The sequence below is a fragment of the Oncorhynchus mykiss genome, chromosome 6, assembly GCF_057628025.1.
Source record: "Oncorhynchus mykiss isolate SJ-2025 chromosome 6, ASM5762802v1, whole genome shotgun sequence".
NCBI lineage: Eukaryota > Metazoa > Chordata > Actinopteri > Salmoniformes > Salmonidae > Oncorhynchus > Oncorhynchus mykiss.
In genome coordinates this window covers 75,675,463-75,694,712 of record NC_143027.1, presented here as the reverse complement: position 1 = coordinate 75,694,712, position 19,250 = coordinate 75,675,463, and the positions used below count along the sequence as shown (strand labels likewise).

At 42.7% G+C, this 19,250-nt stretch overlaps 1 protein-coding gene across 3 annotated transcripts in view; it reads right to left on the bottom strand.

The window, feature by feature from the left end:
- Positions 1-12,530, bottom strand: part of cylda (cylindromatosis (turban tumor syndrome), a) — a 36,424-nt gene extending 23,894 nt beyond the window's left edge. For 2 of the 3 annotated variants that reach the window (XM_021607700.3, XM_021607702.3), the window contains exons 1-5: positions 11,944-12,346; positions 8,805-9,179; positions 3,970-4,139; positions 2,368-2,611; positions 1,088-1,396 (exon numbers count right to left, since the gene is read on the bottom strand). In XM_021607700.3, the coding sequence (XP_021463375.1) occupies positions 1,088-1,396; positions 2,368-2,611; positions 3,970-4,139; positions 8,805-8,882 (801 nt within the window). In that variant the 5' untranslated portion in view covers positions 8,883-9,179; positions 11,944-12,346. Of the gene's footprint in view, positions 1-1,087; positions 1,397-2,367; positions 2,612-3,969; positions 4,140-8,804; positions 9,180-11,943 lie in introns of all 3 variants that reach the window. The other variant, XM_021607701.3, reaches the window with a different exon arrangement.
- Positions 12,531-19,250: the final 6,720 nt, after the last annotated feature.

Here is a 19,250-nt window from a genome sequence, read left to right as displayed (position 1 = left end):
TACCCCCTCTACCCAGTAATGGTCCTCTGTCTGCACTTGAACTTTAACTCCCTCTTAACCTTCCCTCTCTCACTTCTCAAAATGTACCTCCCTGCATCTTCAAAACAGAGGGGTGCTTATTCCAATCCCCAGGAAGCAGGGTCAAAGTTCTCCAGTACTGGTTGCTCCACTCCACCACACTAATCTATGTACTCTTGGAAGGTTGGCCCCATTGTGAACAAAAATGGATCCAAATAAACAAAAACGTTACACAAATATCACCTAACACTAAGCTGTTTTGTATATGGCGTGTCAGAGTGTTGTTGATGTTCTCTGTATGCTGGGCGAGGCTGAAGCAGAGTGGACTGAGCAGTGGACTCTCCTCTCCTTTCCTCGGCTGCCTGGCCAACCCGCTGGCCCTGTGCCACGCTACTGGTCATACAGCCCAGTGCTGTATATGCGTCCCCAATGGCACCCCATTGCCAATTTAGTGCACTACATTTGTGCCCATAGGACTGTAGTCAAAAGTAGTTCACTACATAGGGAATAGGGTGCCAATGGGGACGTAACCTGCAACTTTACCTCACTCCCCAGCTCCCCGCATGACTACTGCCCTTTGTGTGTGTCCCAGGCCAGAGTAGACAGAGTAGGCTCACTGCTGCTGCTACTAACAACCTGCAGTCAAATGCCTCTGTCATTATGCATGTTCCCTTTTCTTAACTGCTATGCCATCTGATTATATTGGCAACAGGAAACATCAACACGAGCAGCTGGTTGTTAGACTGCAAAATAAACATTAGGAATGATATTTTCTTTTCTGGATAGACAATCAAATCATACAAACAACCTTACATGGGCTACTTGAACTATGCTCTTGCCTAACTTGAGATTTAATTTACAAGTTGTTAGCCATGTTCTATAAATATAGCACTATTATATATGTAGGGAGGACATTTCACCTTTACCTAGTGTTAACAGCAGAGGAAAGGGTAATCTCCACTCTGACAGTATTTACATTGCCAGTCTGCCATTCTACAACAGACAACAGCAGGTTGAAGAGGTCCCACTCAGTAAGGCCCCAGTATGGAACCAGCGTCTCAAGCCTTACCATGTCTACTCCCACATAGTACCCCAGGCTCTCGTTCCCAGGCAGCAGGTCACAGAAGATGATGGTTCCCCTCTCCGGCCCCTCTCTGGTCTGGACCAGGACCCTGGAGTTGATCTCCAGCGGATGGAAATCCATCTCCTCCTCCACCAGGATGACGTGATCCACCTCTAGCTCTCCCAGCTCCTCTTCCTCGTCATCCCACAGCTCCAGCTTGTCCAGGGCCACGAACACCCCGCACTCATCTTCACAGCGGAACAGCTGTCGGCCCTGGTAGGAGCCCTCTGTGAAGCCCTGGCCTCTGCCCTCCTCCTAGGTAGAGGCATAGGTTACATACAGTATGTTAAACGTGGGATAACCTGTGAGTGCCAGTCGCATGTGGCTTACTCAGACACGCTAACCCTTCCCCTAATCCTTCACACAGTAATGCCAAAGAATTTCCCTGACCCTTAACCTCTTCCCTAACCTTTACCTTAACCATCACAGGAAAAGCCTAGCACTGGGCTGAGCTGATACAAGAGGCATGAGCTGTCATTACAGTGAGGTGAGCTCAGCTACTCAGCAGAATGCCTACTCAGCATTCTACAGGGGAGGGAACAGGGATGATAAGGGTTTGATGAGGGTTTGAGATCGATACTGCGGAGGGCATAACAGCATACTCAAAATGTTTCATTGCTGAGAGTAGCCGGCAGGCCCTGAACTGAATAATCTTTGCTCTTACACAGGGATAATGGACAGTTAGAAGGTGTAGTTACATGATCCTATACACTGCACTTCTTCTTGAGTGCCATGTAAGGCTTTTCAGTATTGGCATCGTTCAATTTATGTTTGTATGATCAAGATCAGAAGTACACATTGTTGACTGTAAATGTGTGGTAAGTATTCTCAATCGTGGTACAAGTCTGGCATTCAATCAAGACGCTGATCTGAAACCCAAGAATGTGCTAAACCCTTTATAGTGAGTAAGGGTCAGCCTTTCCTCCTTCACCCACTCACCCAGCCTACAACTGGACACGGAGGAATAAACACAACATTGTGCTCCAATAAACAAGCCTTTGTAGCCCGCTACTTTACAGAACGTAGGCTACGGCAAGAGAGAGTCCATTTACTAGCTTAGCTGTTATGAAATCCTCAGGGAACATTTCACAAAGACCAAATCACAGACGATATCACACATAACTGAAGTTCCCTCTGGGACAAATAAAGTTATTATAAATACGTAACTGAGGGTCAATTGATTACAGAGTGCATTTTAAAAGAACAGTAAAGATGAGGTTTCTCACCAGCAGCTCCACTCCAAACCAGACCCCGGAGAGAGCCCTGTCTGGGAGGAGAGATCCTTTAAATCGGACTACCCCGGGCAAAGGTTCATCCCCCGAACGCAGCTGCACGCGCACCTTGGAGCCACAGTCGATGTCTCTGGCCCGCTCCAGCCTGGGCTTGTTGCACAGCAGGGCATAGCGCTCCTCACAGTTGGTGATGGGGAACAGCAGCTCAGCTAGCTTCTCATCCAGCTCCAGGACGTCCCTGATTTGGTTGCAAATCAAACACAACAATATGTACATTTGAATCCCAGAGGAAAACACAAGAAAATATTAAAAAGTTTTTTTTTTTTAAGTCAATATATCATACACTATTTGTACAAAAGTATGTGGACACACCTTCAATTTAGGGGATTTGGCTATTTCAGCCAAACCCGTTGCTGACAGGTGTATAAAAATATACTCCTCATAGATAAACATTGGCAGTAAAATGGCCTTACTGAAGAGCTCAGTGACTTTCAATGTGGCACCGTCATAGGATGCCACCTTTCCAACAAGTCAGTTAGTCAAATTTCTGCCCTGCTCCGATGTTGACTTGTAAGTGTATGACTTGTAAGTGCTGTTATTGTGAAGTGGAAACGTCTAGGAGCAACAACAGCTCAGCCACGAAGTGGTAGGCCACAAAAATTCACAGAAAGGGACCGCGAGTACTGAAGGGCGTAAAAATAGTCTGTTCTCGGTTGCAACACTCACTACCAAGTTCCAAACTGCCTCTGAAAGCAACATCTGCACAATAACTGTTTCGTCGGGAGTGACATGAAATGGGTTTCCATGGCCGAGCAGTCGCACACAAGCCTAAGACCACCATGCACAATGCCAAGGGTCGGCTGGAGTGGTGTAAAGCTCACTGCCATTGGACTCTGGAGCAGTGGAAACGTTATCTGGAGTGATGATTCGCGCTTCACCATCTGGCAGTCCGACAGACAAACCTGGGTTTGGCGGATGCCAGGAGAACACTAGCCCCAATGCATAGTGCCAACTGTAAAGTTTGGTGGAGGAGGAATAATGGTCTGGGGCTGTTTTTAATGGTTCGGGCTAGGCCTCATAGTTCCAGTGGAGGGAAATCTTAACGCTACAGCATACAATTACATTCTGGACGATTCTGTGCTTCCAACTTTGTGGCAACCTTTCCTGTTTCAGCATGACAATGCCCCAGTGCATTGTCATGTGATTAGGACTGGCCTGCACAGAGCCCTGACCTCAACCCCATCAAACACCTTTGGGATGATTTGGAACGCCGACTGCGAGCCAGGCCTAATCGCCCAACATCAGTGCTCGACCTCACGAATGCTTTAGTTGCTGAATGGAAGCAAGTCCCTGCAGCAATGTTCCAACATCAAGTGGAAATTATTCCCAGAAGAGTAGAGGCTGTTATAGAAGCAAAAGGTGGAACAACTCCATATAATGCCCATGATTTTAGAATGAGATGTTTGATGAGCAGGTGTCCACAAACTTTTAGTCATGGAGTGTATATCAAATGTGAGTATTGTTGTTGTTTTGTATTGTCTTTATATAAAATTGCAATATAGCATGACAGTGTCACTATCCATTAATTAGACCAACCGCTCATCCAGGCTCAGCACCACGTTGGTCTGGTCCAGGACGCGTAGGCTCCTCTTGCCTTTGCTGGGGGGCAGCGTGCGCCCCAGGCTGTTCCTCTCCTGACAGGCCTGTCCCAGGCTGCCCCGGGGGATCCTCAAGGTCTTCTGGGGGGGCTTCTCCACTGTACACTCCTTAGTAGAATTGTGTTGAGTTATTAAGGGTCTCCGTCTGTTAGAAATGCCACCCTATTCCCTACACTGATTTTGACCAGGGCCCATTGGGCAGATATAGTGCATTATATAGGGAATAAAGAACCAATCCAAACATAATCGAAGATACTCATTAGTACATCAGGACTTATCTTCCTAAGTTTATTCTAAAAAAAAAACACACAATAGCCAAAACAACAAAATATGAAACACAAAATAAACCTTTTGATAAAAAACCTTGAATAACCCTAGCGAAATTCAGGAATTTCTTAAAGAGCAACTGCTTTTAAAAAGCAACGAATCCCTTTGAAAATGGCTTATTTGGCATCGATATGAGCCAGAAAGTTATTCTAGTGTCAATAGGATCATTTTTGCTCAAAGTCAGTCTAAAACAGAGTTTGGAACATCTGTGAATCACAATGGGTAAACGAAGATAGGGTTTTGATTTGACGATGTCCATTAGTACATTAACATGGGGTGAACAGCTGCAGTGATTACTCTCTATCCAATAGCATAGACAGTGAGACTGTTTAAATAAGACATGTCACATTTTTTTTTACTTGAGAAATACTGCACCAAACACCTTAAGTTAGATGTAAAAAATATATATATAAAAACATCCATGGCAAAAACTTCAAAATGAATTACAGGTATCTTAATTCTGGGGATTTTGAGGAAGTAAAATGGGCTTCCATGTCTACAGTGTCTCATGGGAGACAAGAATCATTAACCAAACACGGAATCGGTCAGGAAACACACCAACAGTGGTTCGTCCTTTAAAAGTTGCAGTGTACTGCAGCACTGTTGCAAAATTCTATGGAACGTTATTTAAGTGGCATTTAAAACCTTTTTTTAAGAAATGTTGCTTAATTAATTTGATTCATTTTATGGTGTTTCTATTCCAATAAATACAAAAAGCCCTCTGGGGTTCCATTAGGATGGAATGGAAAATATGGCGCTGTACGTGATGGTCAGGAGTAGACAACAGTTCTGGGCTATTTAGCTAAAGAATCGCAGTGTCGTGCGAGCACGCGGGAGACCTGGGTTCAATACCCCGGCGGGGAGGAAGGAGTAGGCTTTCCATGTACAGATGAAGTCAGAAGTTTACATACACCTAAGCCAAATACATTTAGCCTTTCAGGTTATGTCGATAAAGGACTTGTTTTACTGTGGATAAAGATACTTTTGTACCCCTTTCCTCCAGCATCTTCACAGGGTCCATTGCTGTTATTCTGGGATTGATTCACTCCAAAGTACATTCATCTCCAGGAGACAGAACACGTCTCCTTCCTGAGTGGTATGACAGCTACGTGGTCCCATGATGTTTATACTTGCGTACTATTGTTTGTACAGATGGATGTGGTACCTTCAGGCGTTTGGAAATTGCTCCACGGGTGAACCAGACTTGTGGAGGTCTACAATTTTCTTCTGAGGTCTTGGACTTCTTTTGATTTTCCCATGATGTCAAGCAAAGAGGAACTGAGTTTGAAGGTTGGCCTTGAAATACATCCACAGTAGAGGTCGACCGATTATGATTTTTCAACGCCGATACCGATTATTGGAGGACCAAAAAAAAGCTGATACGGATTAAATCGGCCGATTAATTTATTTGTAATAATGACAATTACAACAATACTAAATGAACACTTATTTTAACTTAATAGAATACACCAATAAAAACAATTTAGCCTCAAATAAATAATGAAACATGTTCAATTTGGTTTAAATAATGCAAAACAATGTTGGAGAAGAAAGTAAAAGTGCAATATGTGCCATGTAAAAAAGCTAACATTTAAGTTCCTTGCTCAGAACATGAGAACATATGAAAGCTGGTGGTTCCTTTTAACATGAGTCTTAAATATTCCCAGGTAAGAAGTTTTAGGTTGTAGTTATTATAGGACTATTTATCTCTATACCATTTGTATTTTATATACCTTTGTCTATTGGATGTTCTTATAGGCACTTTAGTATTGCCAGTGTAACAGTATAGCTTCTGTCCCTCTCCTCGCCCCTACCTGGGCTCAAACAAGGAACACATCGAAAACAGCCACCCTCGAAGCATCGTTATCCATTGCGCGGCCCTTGCAGAGCAAGGGGAACAACTACTTCAGGGTCTCATAGCGAGTGCCGTCACCGTATGAAACGCTACTAGCGCACCCCGCTAACTAGCTAGCCATTTCACATCGGTTACACCAGCCTAATCTTGGGAGTTGATAGGCTTGAAGTCATAAACAGCTTAATGCTTGAAGCACAACGAAGAGCTGCTGGCAAATGCACGAAAGTGCTGTTTGAATGAATGCTTACGAGCCTGCTGCTGCCTACCACTGCTCAGTCAGACTGCTCTATCAAATCATAGACTTAACTATACCATAATAACACACAGAAATACGAGCCTTAGGACATTAATATGGTCAAAACCGGAAACTATCATTTCGAAAACAAAACATTTATTCTTTCAGTGAAATATGGAACATATGGTATTTTATCTAACGGGTGGCATCCCTAAATCTAAATATTGCTATTACATTGTACAACCTTCAATGTTACGTCATAATTATGTACAATTCTGGCAAATGAATTACGGTCTTTGTTAGGAATAAATGGTCTTCACACAGTTCGCAACGAGCCAGGTGGCTCAAACTGCTGCATATACTGCTTGCACGGAACGCAAGAGAAGTGACACAATTTCCCTAGTTAAAAGAAAGTCATATTAGCAGGCAATATTAACTAAATATGCAGGTTTAAAAATATATACTTGTGTTTTGATTTTAAAGAAAGGCATTGATGTTTATGGGTAGGTACACATTGGTGCAACGACAGTGCTTTTTTCACGAATGCGCTTGTTAAATCATCACCGGTTTGGAGAAGTAGGCTGTGATTCGATGAGAAATTAACAAGCACCGCATCGATTATATGCAACGCAGGACAACTAGTAATACAATCAACCATGTGTAGTTAACTAGTGATTATGTTAAGGTTAATTGTTTTTTATAAGATAAGTTTAATGCTAGCTAGTAACTGGACTAGTAACCGGAAGGTTGCAAGATCGAATCCCCGAGCTGACAAAGTAAAAGTCTGTCGTTCTGCCCCTGAACACCCACCATTCCTAGGCCGTTATTGAAAATAAGAATGTGTTCTGAACTGACTTGCAGAGTTAAAAATATATTTTTTTTTTACCTTTATTTATTTTAAATCGGCCACAATTGGTGTCCAAAAATGCTGATTACCGATTGTTATGAAAACTTGAAAATCGGCCCTAATTAATCGGCCATTCCAATTCATTGGTCGACCTCTATTCCACAGGTACACCTCCAATTGACTCAAATGATGTCAATTAGCCTATCAGAACCTTCTAAAGCCATGACATAATTTTCTGGAATTATCCAAGCTGTTTAAAGGCATAGTCAACTTAGTGTATAATCTTCTGACCCACTGGAATTGTGATACAGTGAATTATAAGTGAAATCATCTGTCTGTAAACAATTGTTGGAAAAATTATTTGTGTTATGCACAAAGTAGATTTCCTAACCGACTTGCCAAAACTATAGTTTGTTAACAAGAAATTTGTGGAGTTGTTGAAAAACGAGTTTTAATGACTTTAATGACTAAGTGCATGTAAACTTTCGACTTCAACTGTAAATAGGAATTTGTTATTAAGTGATTCCATGTGTGTTATTTCATAGTTGTGACGTCTTCACTATTACTCTGCAACATAGAAAATAGTTTAAAAAATATTGAAAAAACTGCAATGAGTAGATGTGACCAAACTTTTCACTGGTACTTGCTTAACTAATTTGATTAATATTATGGTGTTTCTATTCCAAGAAAAACAAAAAAACATCTGGGTTTCCATTAGGATGGAACTTCAATATGCTCTTTAAATAAATAAGACATACATCTTTTAACAGCACATTACTCAACACCAGCGAGACTCAGGTCACCTACGGTAGGCCTACAGTATATTGAAAAATATTACATGACTCTCCGCCAATAAATACATATAGAGGATTGGAGGATTCTAAATTAAAACCAAAAGCCGCCTCAAACTGAAAATTGCAACCAATCACGGCCGGTTGTGATACAGCAAACCTAACTTCGAATTCTCCCCCTACCCTCCTTCTAGGCAAGTCTATTCTCCAGCTACCTGCTAGCAGCCATAATGGCGCTGTACAGCGTGACCGTGTGTGTTTGCAAGAGTATTTTCCAGTAAGCAACAATTTGTTTACCTTTAGACAACTTTGTTCCAATATTTCTGTAATTCAGTGGTATTTATTCCCATAGTACTTCATTATAGAGACATAACTAAATAAACGTTGGCATTTTGAAAGAGTATTTTTGTCATTATTGTATTAGCGTAAGCATAAATATGCCATTATTAGTTACATCGTTTTAGTTTGAATGTGCAGACTGGCACTAAGAACAGTGGGAATGTTTCCCTAGTCAGCGCCATTATTAGTGCAATGCCCCTTAATGTGTTGCTCTGTGCTACCCCCGTACCATACTAAACCACAAAATACATCTAAGTACCGCAGCATAATCGCAAAACTTTTAGTGGGGCAACCACTGTACAAGACTGAAATCTGGCAACAGAAAAACACAGGTGACATTCGGAATATTCAATGGCTCTTTAAACATATTAATATTTACCTTGACCACCATGTAGAAGCGCCAGTCCTCCCTGAAGCCCCCACTGGGCTTCTCCTGGCTCCACAGGGCAGAGCTCATGGCTGTAGGGGCTGGGTCAGCTGGTGCATAGCAGGGGGAAATACAAGGTCCACTTGTCTTCCTAACCCAATATGAAGCCCCTCTCTCTTCCCTTTATGGACGTTCCTCTATCCCCAAAGCAGTGAAAGGGGCATAACAAGGGTGAGAGAGAAACTAGGCCTAACACCTGAGGGGAAGGTTGTCTGGTTAGAGAGTAGACAGAGGGTGTTATGGCCGGTCACAGGCTCCTGCTGGCCTGGGGTGCCCTCATAATGGTCTCAACTGTCTGCCTGCATGCCCCAATGTACTTTGAAGGACCTGTGTATGAAAAGAAAGGCATGCTGTTATTATTACAATGTTGTTAAAAGGTCATGGAATGCCTCCAGGTTAATTGTATTAAATCACTGACTTATCATAAATCTCAGCTCAATTTCTCCCCCGAAAAATTGGCCTATGGCTAGGCTATATTAACCCAAATAAGCATTGAGCCTTTTGGGAAAACAACAAAACATTTAGGCAACACAAATCTGGGATAAGCTCTGAATAAATGGAATTCAAACTGGCATGTAAACAAACAGGATGTAGCCTCATTAGAATGTAGTCCTATTATCGGAGTGAAGCCTGATTGCACCATTAACTACAGGCTGCTACTGTACCTCATAACACTGACGGTGAAAACCAGTTGAGCACAAACATGCTTAGGCCTAACCTTATGTACTACCAGTATCTTGCAACCAGATAGGCCAAAAAAGTTACTACCTGTATTCTGATTCCTGACAAACCTGTTTTACATAAGGGTAAAATTGATTTGAATTCAATCCCTTTTTGACAGCTCCCTTTTGATTTAAACGAAACCTTCCATACATATTTGCCCATTGTAGAAGTGCTCAGGAAGTGACTTTGTAGCTGAATGCCAAAACATTCAGGAAATAAAGGTGCTCAAAGTTGACTTATTTTGCATACCCCACCATACCATGAAACATCAATGTCGTCATCACTAGAAAAAAAATAAAGAGTTTGGGATTGACATAATTTAAAAGTTTACAAACAGGGTTGTCAAACTATTTAATAGTTTCTGGAAAAAGAAACTGCTAATTAAATTAAAATGCTTCATTTCAAGAAATAATAAAATAGTTTGACATGATATCAAGCTGAATCACTTATCTTTTCCAGTGACGAAGACACAGATGTCTCATGGTATGGTGGGGTATGCAAAATAGGTCAACTTTGAGCACTTTTACCTCCTGAATGTTTTTGCATTCAGGTCCAAAAAGTCACCTTCTTAACACTTCTTCCATGGGCAAACATGCATAGAAAGTTGACAGGGATGCTGTCCAAAAACTGACTGAATTCAAATGGCTTTACCCTGAAGGCAATTTTGAAGAAGGCAGACAATATGCTCAAAACCTGTTGATACTCTCCTCTTAAGATGAGAAATGGGTGATTCCGCATAGGCCTTGGTACTACAGTCAATATTAACACAAATGGATTCTAAGCCAGCCGTTATTCAAACACACCGTTATAAACACGTTATTCAAAACTCACTCGGGCCTGACTCAGAATTTGAGAAATGTTGGATTTCCCCTAGGTGTGTGATGATCAGATATGGTCAGAGTGTGTTAAGAGAGCTGTGAAGGGGAATTCAGACTAAAGCAGTCAAACGCCTCTTCCTAACAAACAGAATCACCGCCACTTTAATACAGGGTCGACCTGTTTTGACAAACCCAATATGAAGGGGGGATTCAAGCACCTCTGACATGACTCCTCTTTATGGTTCTCTGGCCACTCTCACATCTAGGCTATTCACACCTCATGTCTGTGCATCAATCAAGCAAGTTGGGGATCCCGATTGGCGCAGCGGTCTAAGGCACTGCATCTCAGTGCTAGAGGCATCACTACAGACCCTGGTTCAATTCCAGGCTGTATCACAACCGGCCGTGATTGGCCCAGCTTTGTCAATGTTAGAGTTTGGCCGGAATTTGTTCTTAACTAACTTGCCTAGTTAAATAAAGGTTAAATAAATTTTTTTTTTTTTTTTAAATCTATGTTAAAAGACATGCTCCGGAACATTGGCGACCACTAACTGTTATTTGAACCTTCCGTTTTGGGCTTGATGTGTCAATGTGTAGTTCATACATGCATACTCCATGAGAAGAATTACGGTCTTGCCTCAAATAGCAACAAAACCTCTAGTTTAGCCTGTTAGCCTTGGTTTGCATTGCAACTCCTCTTAGGCTGCGTATCTGTGCATAACATCAATTTTCACAGTTAAAATGTTCACATTGAGGACTTGTTGTTTATCATGCCCCTATTTGAGCTTGAGGAGGGAGCATGGAGTGAGCAAAATAACATGACAGACAATTACTATGTTGTGATGTTATTCTAACAGTCTACTTTAAGGAAGGAGTGAGGGCAAAAGGCCTACTACCCTTTCAAAATACACATAATTGAATGACCCTTGGTCAACAACATGCACTACTGCAGTGCTTACTGCTTACATGGGCATTATCTGACATGACAACTACTTCTGAAAGTAGCCCACTTGTCCCTTTTGCTTTGCCTTTTAACAGTATGAATGTGTGAAGTACAATATAGCCACATACTGATGGTGCTGACTTCCTGAAAATAAAATGACTGGGATGTAACACTGACTATTTAAACACACCATCACAACATTCAAAAGCCCCAACAGATTAAATATTATTAACAGCAGAGTAATTGTATCATCATTGCAGCAGTGGTCTTGCATATTCCATCAGTGACATCACTGAATCAAGCCAGTCAGCAGCAGCGAGTGATGATGATGATGCGTGAGAGAAGAAGGAAGAATGTGTCACTGCCAAGCCTTGCTTAATCATGGATGAGGGACCCTCATTGAGAAAACACCCATGGAACATGTCAATTAGTGTAAAACAGCACACATACTTGGACATGTTTGCTGTAGGGCTAGCTAACCAGTATAGCAAACCATGCAATATTTGATCAGGTGCCTCCATATCATAATCTGACGTATGACGAGGAAGCAAACATGAAATATAGCTATCATTGTGACATAACGTCGTTAGCTAGCTCGTTTTCTTACCTTATTCAAACGTCAATTCAGTGCTGGAGTGTCATGTCACCTGCTCATTCCAATACTGTCCTTTAGTAGCTGACGTTTTGATACGTTTGTACAATTAACTGTCTAGCTTGTTGATAGCAAGCCAGCTGATAATTGATATGACAGCCTCGAAATTAGCTAGGCAGAGTAGCTAGTATGGATAGCTAGCTGTCCCATGCAACAAGAGCATGTTATCTACGGCTTTTAAATATTTTTCTGAACGACTCTTAGACTATACTATTAAATACTGACACACAAAACATATATTACGTGACAGACAAAATAAGTCAGGCCTTATAGCGAGAGGAATAAAGATAATTTACAGAACCAATAGACCCCGAAATGTTAGTCTCCTGAAAATATGCCAAAACATAACCCATTGGCCAATCTGCATCCATCACAAGTGCCAATAGGCTGGGTTTCAGGTTAATCATTAAGTCCCACCCCCCGGGATTTTCCCACGAGTTTGGTTGACGGGTATTGAAGAATCTGCGAATGAGTGGTTCTCTCTAGTAGCAGTTTCTAAACCTGTATTCGTCTCCCTGGCAGACGGTCTTCACTAGTTAAACAACCACAAAGCCTTAAAGCCCGCCTATTTCTACAATATATCTTCTTAACGTTGTAATTTAAACATAGCCATAACATTAACCACACTGCTAACCGTATGCCTAACCCTAACATTAAAATAAGACCAAAAGGCAATTTTTTTTCCCGTGAATTTTTACGATATGGCCCATTTTGACGTTGTGGCTGTGGTAACTAGTGATAACACTGGTAGACCCTGTACACTAGATGACATATAGGGGACGCTGTGTTGAAGCCATCGTGCCTCTATCTTGGCCTGATCTATATGCAATATTCCAGTCAAGGAAAAAGTAACATATACTCAGCAAAAAAAGAAACGTCCCTTTTTCAGGACCCTGTCTTTCAAAGATAATTCGTAAAAATCCAAATAACTTCACAGATCGTCATTGTAAAGGGTTTAAACACTGTTTCCCATGTTTGTTCAATGAACCATAAATAATTAATGAACATGCACCTGTGGAACGGTCTTTAAGACACTAACAGCTTACAAACGGTAGGCAATTAAGGTCACAGTTATGAAAACTTAGGACACTAAAGAGGCCTTTCTACTGACTCTGAAACATGAAAATAATGATGCCCAGGGTCCCTGCTCATCTGCGTGAACGTGCCTTAGGCATGCTGCAAGGAGGCATGAAGACTGCTGATGTGGCCAGGGCAATAAATTGTAATATCGGTACTGTGAGACGCCTAAGACAGCGATACAGGGAGACATGACAGGCAGCTGATCGTCCTCACAGTGGAAGACCACGTGTAATAACACCTGCACAGGATCGGTACATCAGAATATCACACCTGCGGGACAGGTACAGGATGGCAACAACAACTGCCCGAGTTATACCAGGAACGCACAATCCCTCCATCAGTGCTCAGACTGTCCGCAATAGGCTGAGAGAGGCTGGACTGAGGGCTTGTAGGCCTGTTGTAAGGCAGGTCCTCACCAGACATCACCGGCAACAACGTCGCCTATGGGCACAAACCCACCGTCACTGGACCAGACAGGACTGGCAAAAAGTGCACTTCGCTGACGAGTCGCAGTTTTGTCTCACCAGGTGGGATGGTCGGATTCGCATTTATCGTCAAAGGAATGAGCGTTACACCAAGGCCTGTACTCTGGAGCGGGATCGATTTGGAGGTGGAGGGTCTGTCATGGTCATGGTCTGAGCTTGTTGTCATTGCAGGCAATTTCAACGCTGTGTGTTACAGGGAAGACATCCTCCTCCCTCTTGTGGCACCCTTCCTGCAGGCTCATCCTGACATGACCCTCAAGCATGACAATGCCACCAGCCATACTGTTCATTCTGTGCGTGATTTCCTGCAAGACAGGAATGTCAGTGTTCTGCCATGGCCAGCGAAAAGCCCAGATCTCAATCCCATTGAGCACGTCTGGGACCTGTTGGATCAGAGTGTGAGGGCTAGGGCCATTCCCCCAGAAATGTCAGGGAACTTGCAGGTGCCTTGGTGGAAGAGTGGGGTAACATCTCACAGCAAGAACTGGCAGATCTGGTGCAGTCCATGAGGAGGAGATGCACTGCAGTACTCAATGCAGCTGGTGGCCACTCCAAATACTGACTGTTACATTTGATTTTGACCCCCCCCCCCCCCCCCTCCCCCCCTTTGTTCAGGGACACATTATTCAATTTATGTTTGTCACATGTCTCTGGAACTTGTTCAGTTTATGTCTCAGTTGTTGAATCTTATGTTCATACAAATATTTACACATGTTAATTAAGTTTGCTGATTATAAACACAGTTGACAGTGAGATGACGTTTATTCTTTTGCTTAGTTTATGAGGATCAACAGGAAAGGCGCTCATAAAATGTCATACCTATTATTGAAAAAAACCAAAAAGAAATAGAACCATTGGTTGCAGAGGGATTCATCCTTGAAAGGTTGAGCATTGCTTTCTAAAGCTGAAGGTATCTCCAGATGTATTTATGCAGTCCAGTCCCTACATCTTGACAACAAAATAGGTAAAGTGGTTGACCAGATGCTTTTCAACTTGGGGAAAAAAAAAACATCCACATTATATTAGGAAATCTGTCATTTTGAACACATATTAATATGGTTGTCTCAATTTTGGGGGGATTTTCCGACTTTGAATAATACTTTTAAGATAAATTGTGTTAAGCATTTCTTAAAGAATCCAACTTCAATTTGGAATTTAATCCCTCATTATATCTTCTCCTGTTTTGGTGGCCTCAATTTTATGTTACTTTGTAACTATAACATTGATAAGTTTCCTACAAAAGGATCTGCTTTTCATAGACAATTATTCTTAGCATGGTCATTAATATATAAACATAATATTTCCACGCATGGGTATTTAATTTGGAACAATAAGGATAATTTGTTTAGAAACTAGTCTTTATTCTTTTAGGACTGGTTTAATAATCATATCCTGTTGGTGAGTCAACTTTTTAATGCAGAAGGATTGTTACTCAATTCTGAGGATTTTTAAAATCTCATTACAATATCTCTGTTACACATAGAGTTCACCATAGTCTTTGAAATAATTCCATCTGGAACTCTCATGTTGTTTAGAGGTGTAACCAGACCTCACCTTGACCTACCCTTGCTTAATCCAGTTGACTCTCCAATAGGAAACATTTGTTTCTGCTTACTCCCTCAGAACAACAGTGCTTTTGTGGGGTGAGAGTCAGGAAACATATTACCGATCATCTGGCTGTATATACGGCGGAGATGATAGCCATACTGTTGGCCTTGCTGTGGGTGGAGGAAGTTAAGCCAGAAAGAGTAGTTATTTGCTCTGATTCATGTGCAGTGTTAAGGAGTCTCCAGTCCTTTATATCACGTAGCAGACAAGACCTGCTTTATGAGGTGCTACAAACCCATGGCAGGAGTAAACAAATGGGTATACAGATAATATTTACATGGGTCCCAACTCATGTGGGAGTGGAGGGGAACAAGGCAGTTGATGTACTGGCTAAACAAGCACTAAGTAGTGGAGATGTTGATGTGGTAGTTTAAATGAGCAGGGCAGAGGCAGTAAGCATGATATGGACAATGATGGTGGAGAAATGGCAGGAGCAGTGGAATAGAGATACTAAGGGCAGTTGGGGAGGGGAGAATGGCGGGAAGGGACAGAAGAGAGGAGGCTATATTTACAAGATTAAGGGTGGGCCACAGCCAGTTGAATAAGACTTTACATGTGATAGGAAAGCATCCAACAGGAAAATGTGAGTAATGCCAGGAAACAGAGACAGTGGAGCATGTATTGATACAGTGTGGACATTATTGGAGGGAAGGAGAGAGGATGAGAACTAGTATGATAGATAAGGGGATACGGGAAATTAGTTTAAAGAGTATATTGAATAGAAAGTCATTAGATATAGTCTCAAATATTTTGTAATCTTCTTTAAGAGCAAAGGGACTGGCAGGTAGGATTTAGTTTCTCCCTGTCTCTGGCCCACACTCCAGTACAGTAGGTGGCGGTAATGCACCATAACGTTGGATGCCAATCACCGATAAACCCCACCGAAGAAGAAGAAGGAGCCAAGGTAAGTTTCTAGCTAGCATTAAACTTATCTTGTAAAAAACAATCAATCTTCACATAATCACTAGTTAACTACACATGGTTGATGATATTACTAGGTTACCTAGCTTGTCCTGCGTTGCATATAATTAATGCGGTGTCTGTTAATTTGTCATTGAATCACAGCCTACTTCAATTTTGCCAAACGGGTGATGATTTAACAAAAGCACAGTCGTGAAAAAAGCACAATCGTTGCACAAATGTACCTAACCATAAACATCAACGCCTTTCTTAAAATCAATACACAAAAGTATATTTTTTTAAACCTGCATATATAGTTAAAAGAAATTCATGTTAGCAGGCAATATTAACCAGGGAAATTGTATCACTTCTCTTGCGTTCAGTGCAAGCAGAGTCGTATCAAATCAAATCAAATTTTATTGGTCACATACACATGGTTAGCAGATGTTAATACGAGTGTAGCGATATGCTTGTGCTTCTAGTTCCAACAGTGCAGTAATATCTAACAAGTAATCTAACAAATCCCCAAAAACGACCTAATACACACAAATCTAGAGTGGTGAATGAGAATATGTACATATAAGTATATGGATGAGCGATGGCTGTTGAACAGTCAATTTTTCAGTTTTTGATTTGTTAAAAAAGTTTGAAATATCCAATAAATGTCGTTCCACTTTCTGATTGTGTCCCACTTGTTGTTGATTCTTCACAAAAAAATACAGTTTTATATCTTTATGTTTGAAGCCTGAAATGTGGCAAAAGGTCGCAAAGTTCAAGGTGGCCAAATACTTTCGCAAGGCACTGTATATGCCCAGGAACTTAAAACGTTCCACCTTCTCCACTGCTGTCCCTTCGATGTGGATAGGGGGCTGCTCCCTCTGCTGTTTCCTGAAGTCCACAATCATCTATTTTGTTTTGTTGATGTTTAGAGGTTGTTTTCCTGACACCACACTCCGAATGCCCTCACCTCCTCCCTGTAGGCTGTCTCGTCGTTGTTGGTGATCAAGCCCACTACTGTTGTGTTGTCTGCAAACTTGATGATTGAGTTGGAGGCGTGCATGGTCACGCAGTCATGGGTGAACAGGGAGTACAGGAGAGGGCTGAGCACACACCCTTGTGGGGCCCCAGCGTTGAGGGTCAGTGAAGTGGAGATGTTGTTTCCTAACTTCACCACCTGGGGGCGGCCCGTCAGAAAGTCCAGGACCCAGTTGCACAGGGAGGGGTTGAGACCCAGGGCCTCCAGCTTGATGATGAGCTTGGAGGGTACTATGGTGTTGAATGCATAGGTATTATTTTTTGTCCAGGTGGGATAGGGCAGTGTGCAGTGTGATGGTGATTGCATCATCTGTGGACCTATTGGGGCGGTATGCAAACTGAAGTGGGTCTAGGGTGTCAGGTAAGGTAGAGGTGATATGATCCTTGACTAGTCTCTCAAAGCACTTCATGATGACAGAAGTGAGCTCTACGGGGTGTAGTCACTTAGTTCAGTTACCTTTACTTTCTTGGGTACAAGAACAATGGTGGGCATCTTCAAGCAAGTGGGGACAGCAGACTGGGATAGGGAGAGATTAAATATGTCCATAAACACACCAGCCAGCTGGTCTGCGCATGCTCTGACGATGCCTCTAGGGATGCCGTCTGGGCCAGCAGCCTTGCGAGTGTTAACAAGTTTAAATGTTTTACTCACGTTAGCCACTGAGAAGGAGAGGGGGGGCGCAGTCTTTGTTAGCGAGCCGCGACGGTGGAACTGTACTATCCTCAAAGCGGGCAAAGAAGGTGTTTAGTTTGTCTGGAAGTGTGACGTCGGTATCCGCAACGTGGCTGTTTTTGTAGTCCGTGCTATCCTGAAGACCCTGCCACATACATCTTGTGTCTGAGCTTAGAATTGCGACTCCGGCCTCCCGGGTGGCGCAGTGGTTAAGGGCGCTGTACTGCAGCGCCAGCTGTGCCATCAGAGTCCTGGGTTCGCGCCCAGGCTCTGTCATAACCGGCCGCGACCGGGAGGTCCGTGGGGCGACGCACAATTGGCCTGGCGTCGCCCGGGTTGGGGAGGGCTTGGTCGGTGGGGGTGTCCTTGTCTCATCGCGCACCAGCGACTCCTGTGGCGGGCTGGGCGCAGTGTACGCTCGCCAGGGTGGCCAGGTGCACGGTGTTTCCTCCGGCGCATTGGTGCGGCTGGCTTCCGGGTTGGATGTGCGCTGTGTTAAAGAAGCAGCGGCTTGGTTGGTTGTGTATCGGAGGACGCATGACTTTCAACCTTCGTCTCTCCCGAGCCCGTACGGGAGTTGTAGCGATGAGACAAGATGGTAGCTACTACACGGTTGGATACTACGAAATTGGGGAGAAAAAGGGGTAAAATTCAACAAAAAATTTTTTTTTTTTAAATAAAAGAATTGCGACTCCATCTTGACCCTGTATGGCATTTTGCTTGTTTGATTGCATTGTGGAGGGAATAACTACACTGTTTATATTCAGCCATATTTCCAGACTTCTTTCCATGGTTCAGCGCTTTCAGTTTTGAGCGAATGCCCCCATCCATCCACGGTTTCTGGTTAGGGTAGGTTTTAATAGTCACAGTGGGTACGACATCTCTAATGCACAGTCAGCGTATAAGGTCAATGTTGTTCTCTGAGGCTGACCGGAACATATTCCAGTCCACGTGATCAAAACAATCTTGGAGCGTGGCTTCCGATTGGTCAGATCAGCGTTGAATGGTTCTCATCACTGATACATCCTGTTTGAGTTTCTGCCTATAAGCCGGGACGAGCAAGATGGCATTGTGGTCGGATTTGCCAAAGGGAGGGCAGGGGAGGGCTTTGTATGCATCGCGGAAGTTAGAGTAGCAGTGGTCGAGAGTATTAGCCCTGAGAGGCCAAGATGATGGCTTGAACAGACACTTTTTACCGAGCCCCGCACTAAACTTCAGAAAGATTGTGAAAAAAACAAGTTTACAGTCATTACTATTACTGTTTTAAATCTTTTTTTATCCCTAATTAATTAATAATTAATTAATTTTACCCCGTTTTCTCCTCAATTTCGTGGTATCCAATTGTTTAGTAGCTACTATCTTGTTTCATCGCTACAACTCCCGTACGGGCTCGGGATAGACGAAGGTTGAAAGTCATGCGTCCTCCGATACACAACCCAACCAATCCGCACTGCTTCTTTACACAGCGCGCATCCAACCCG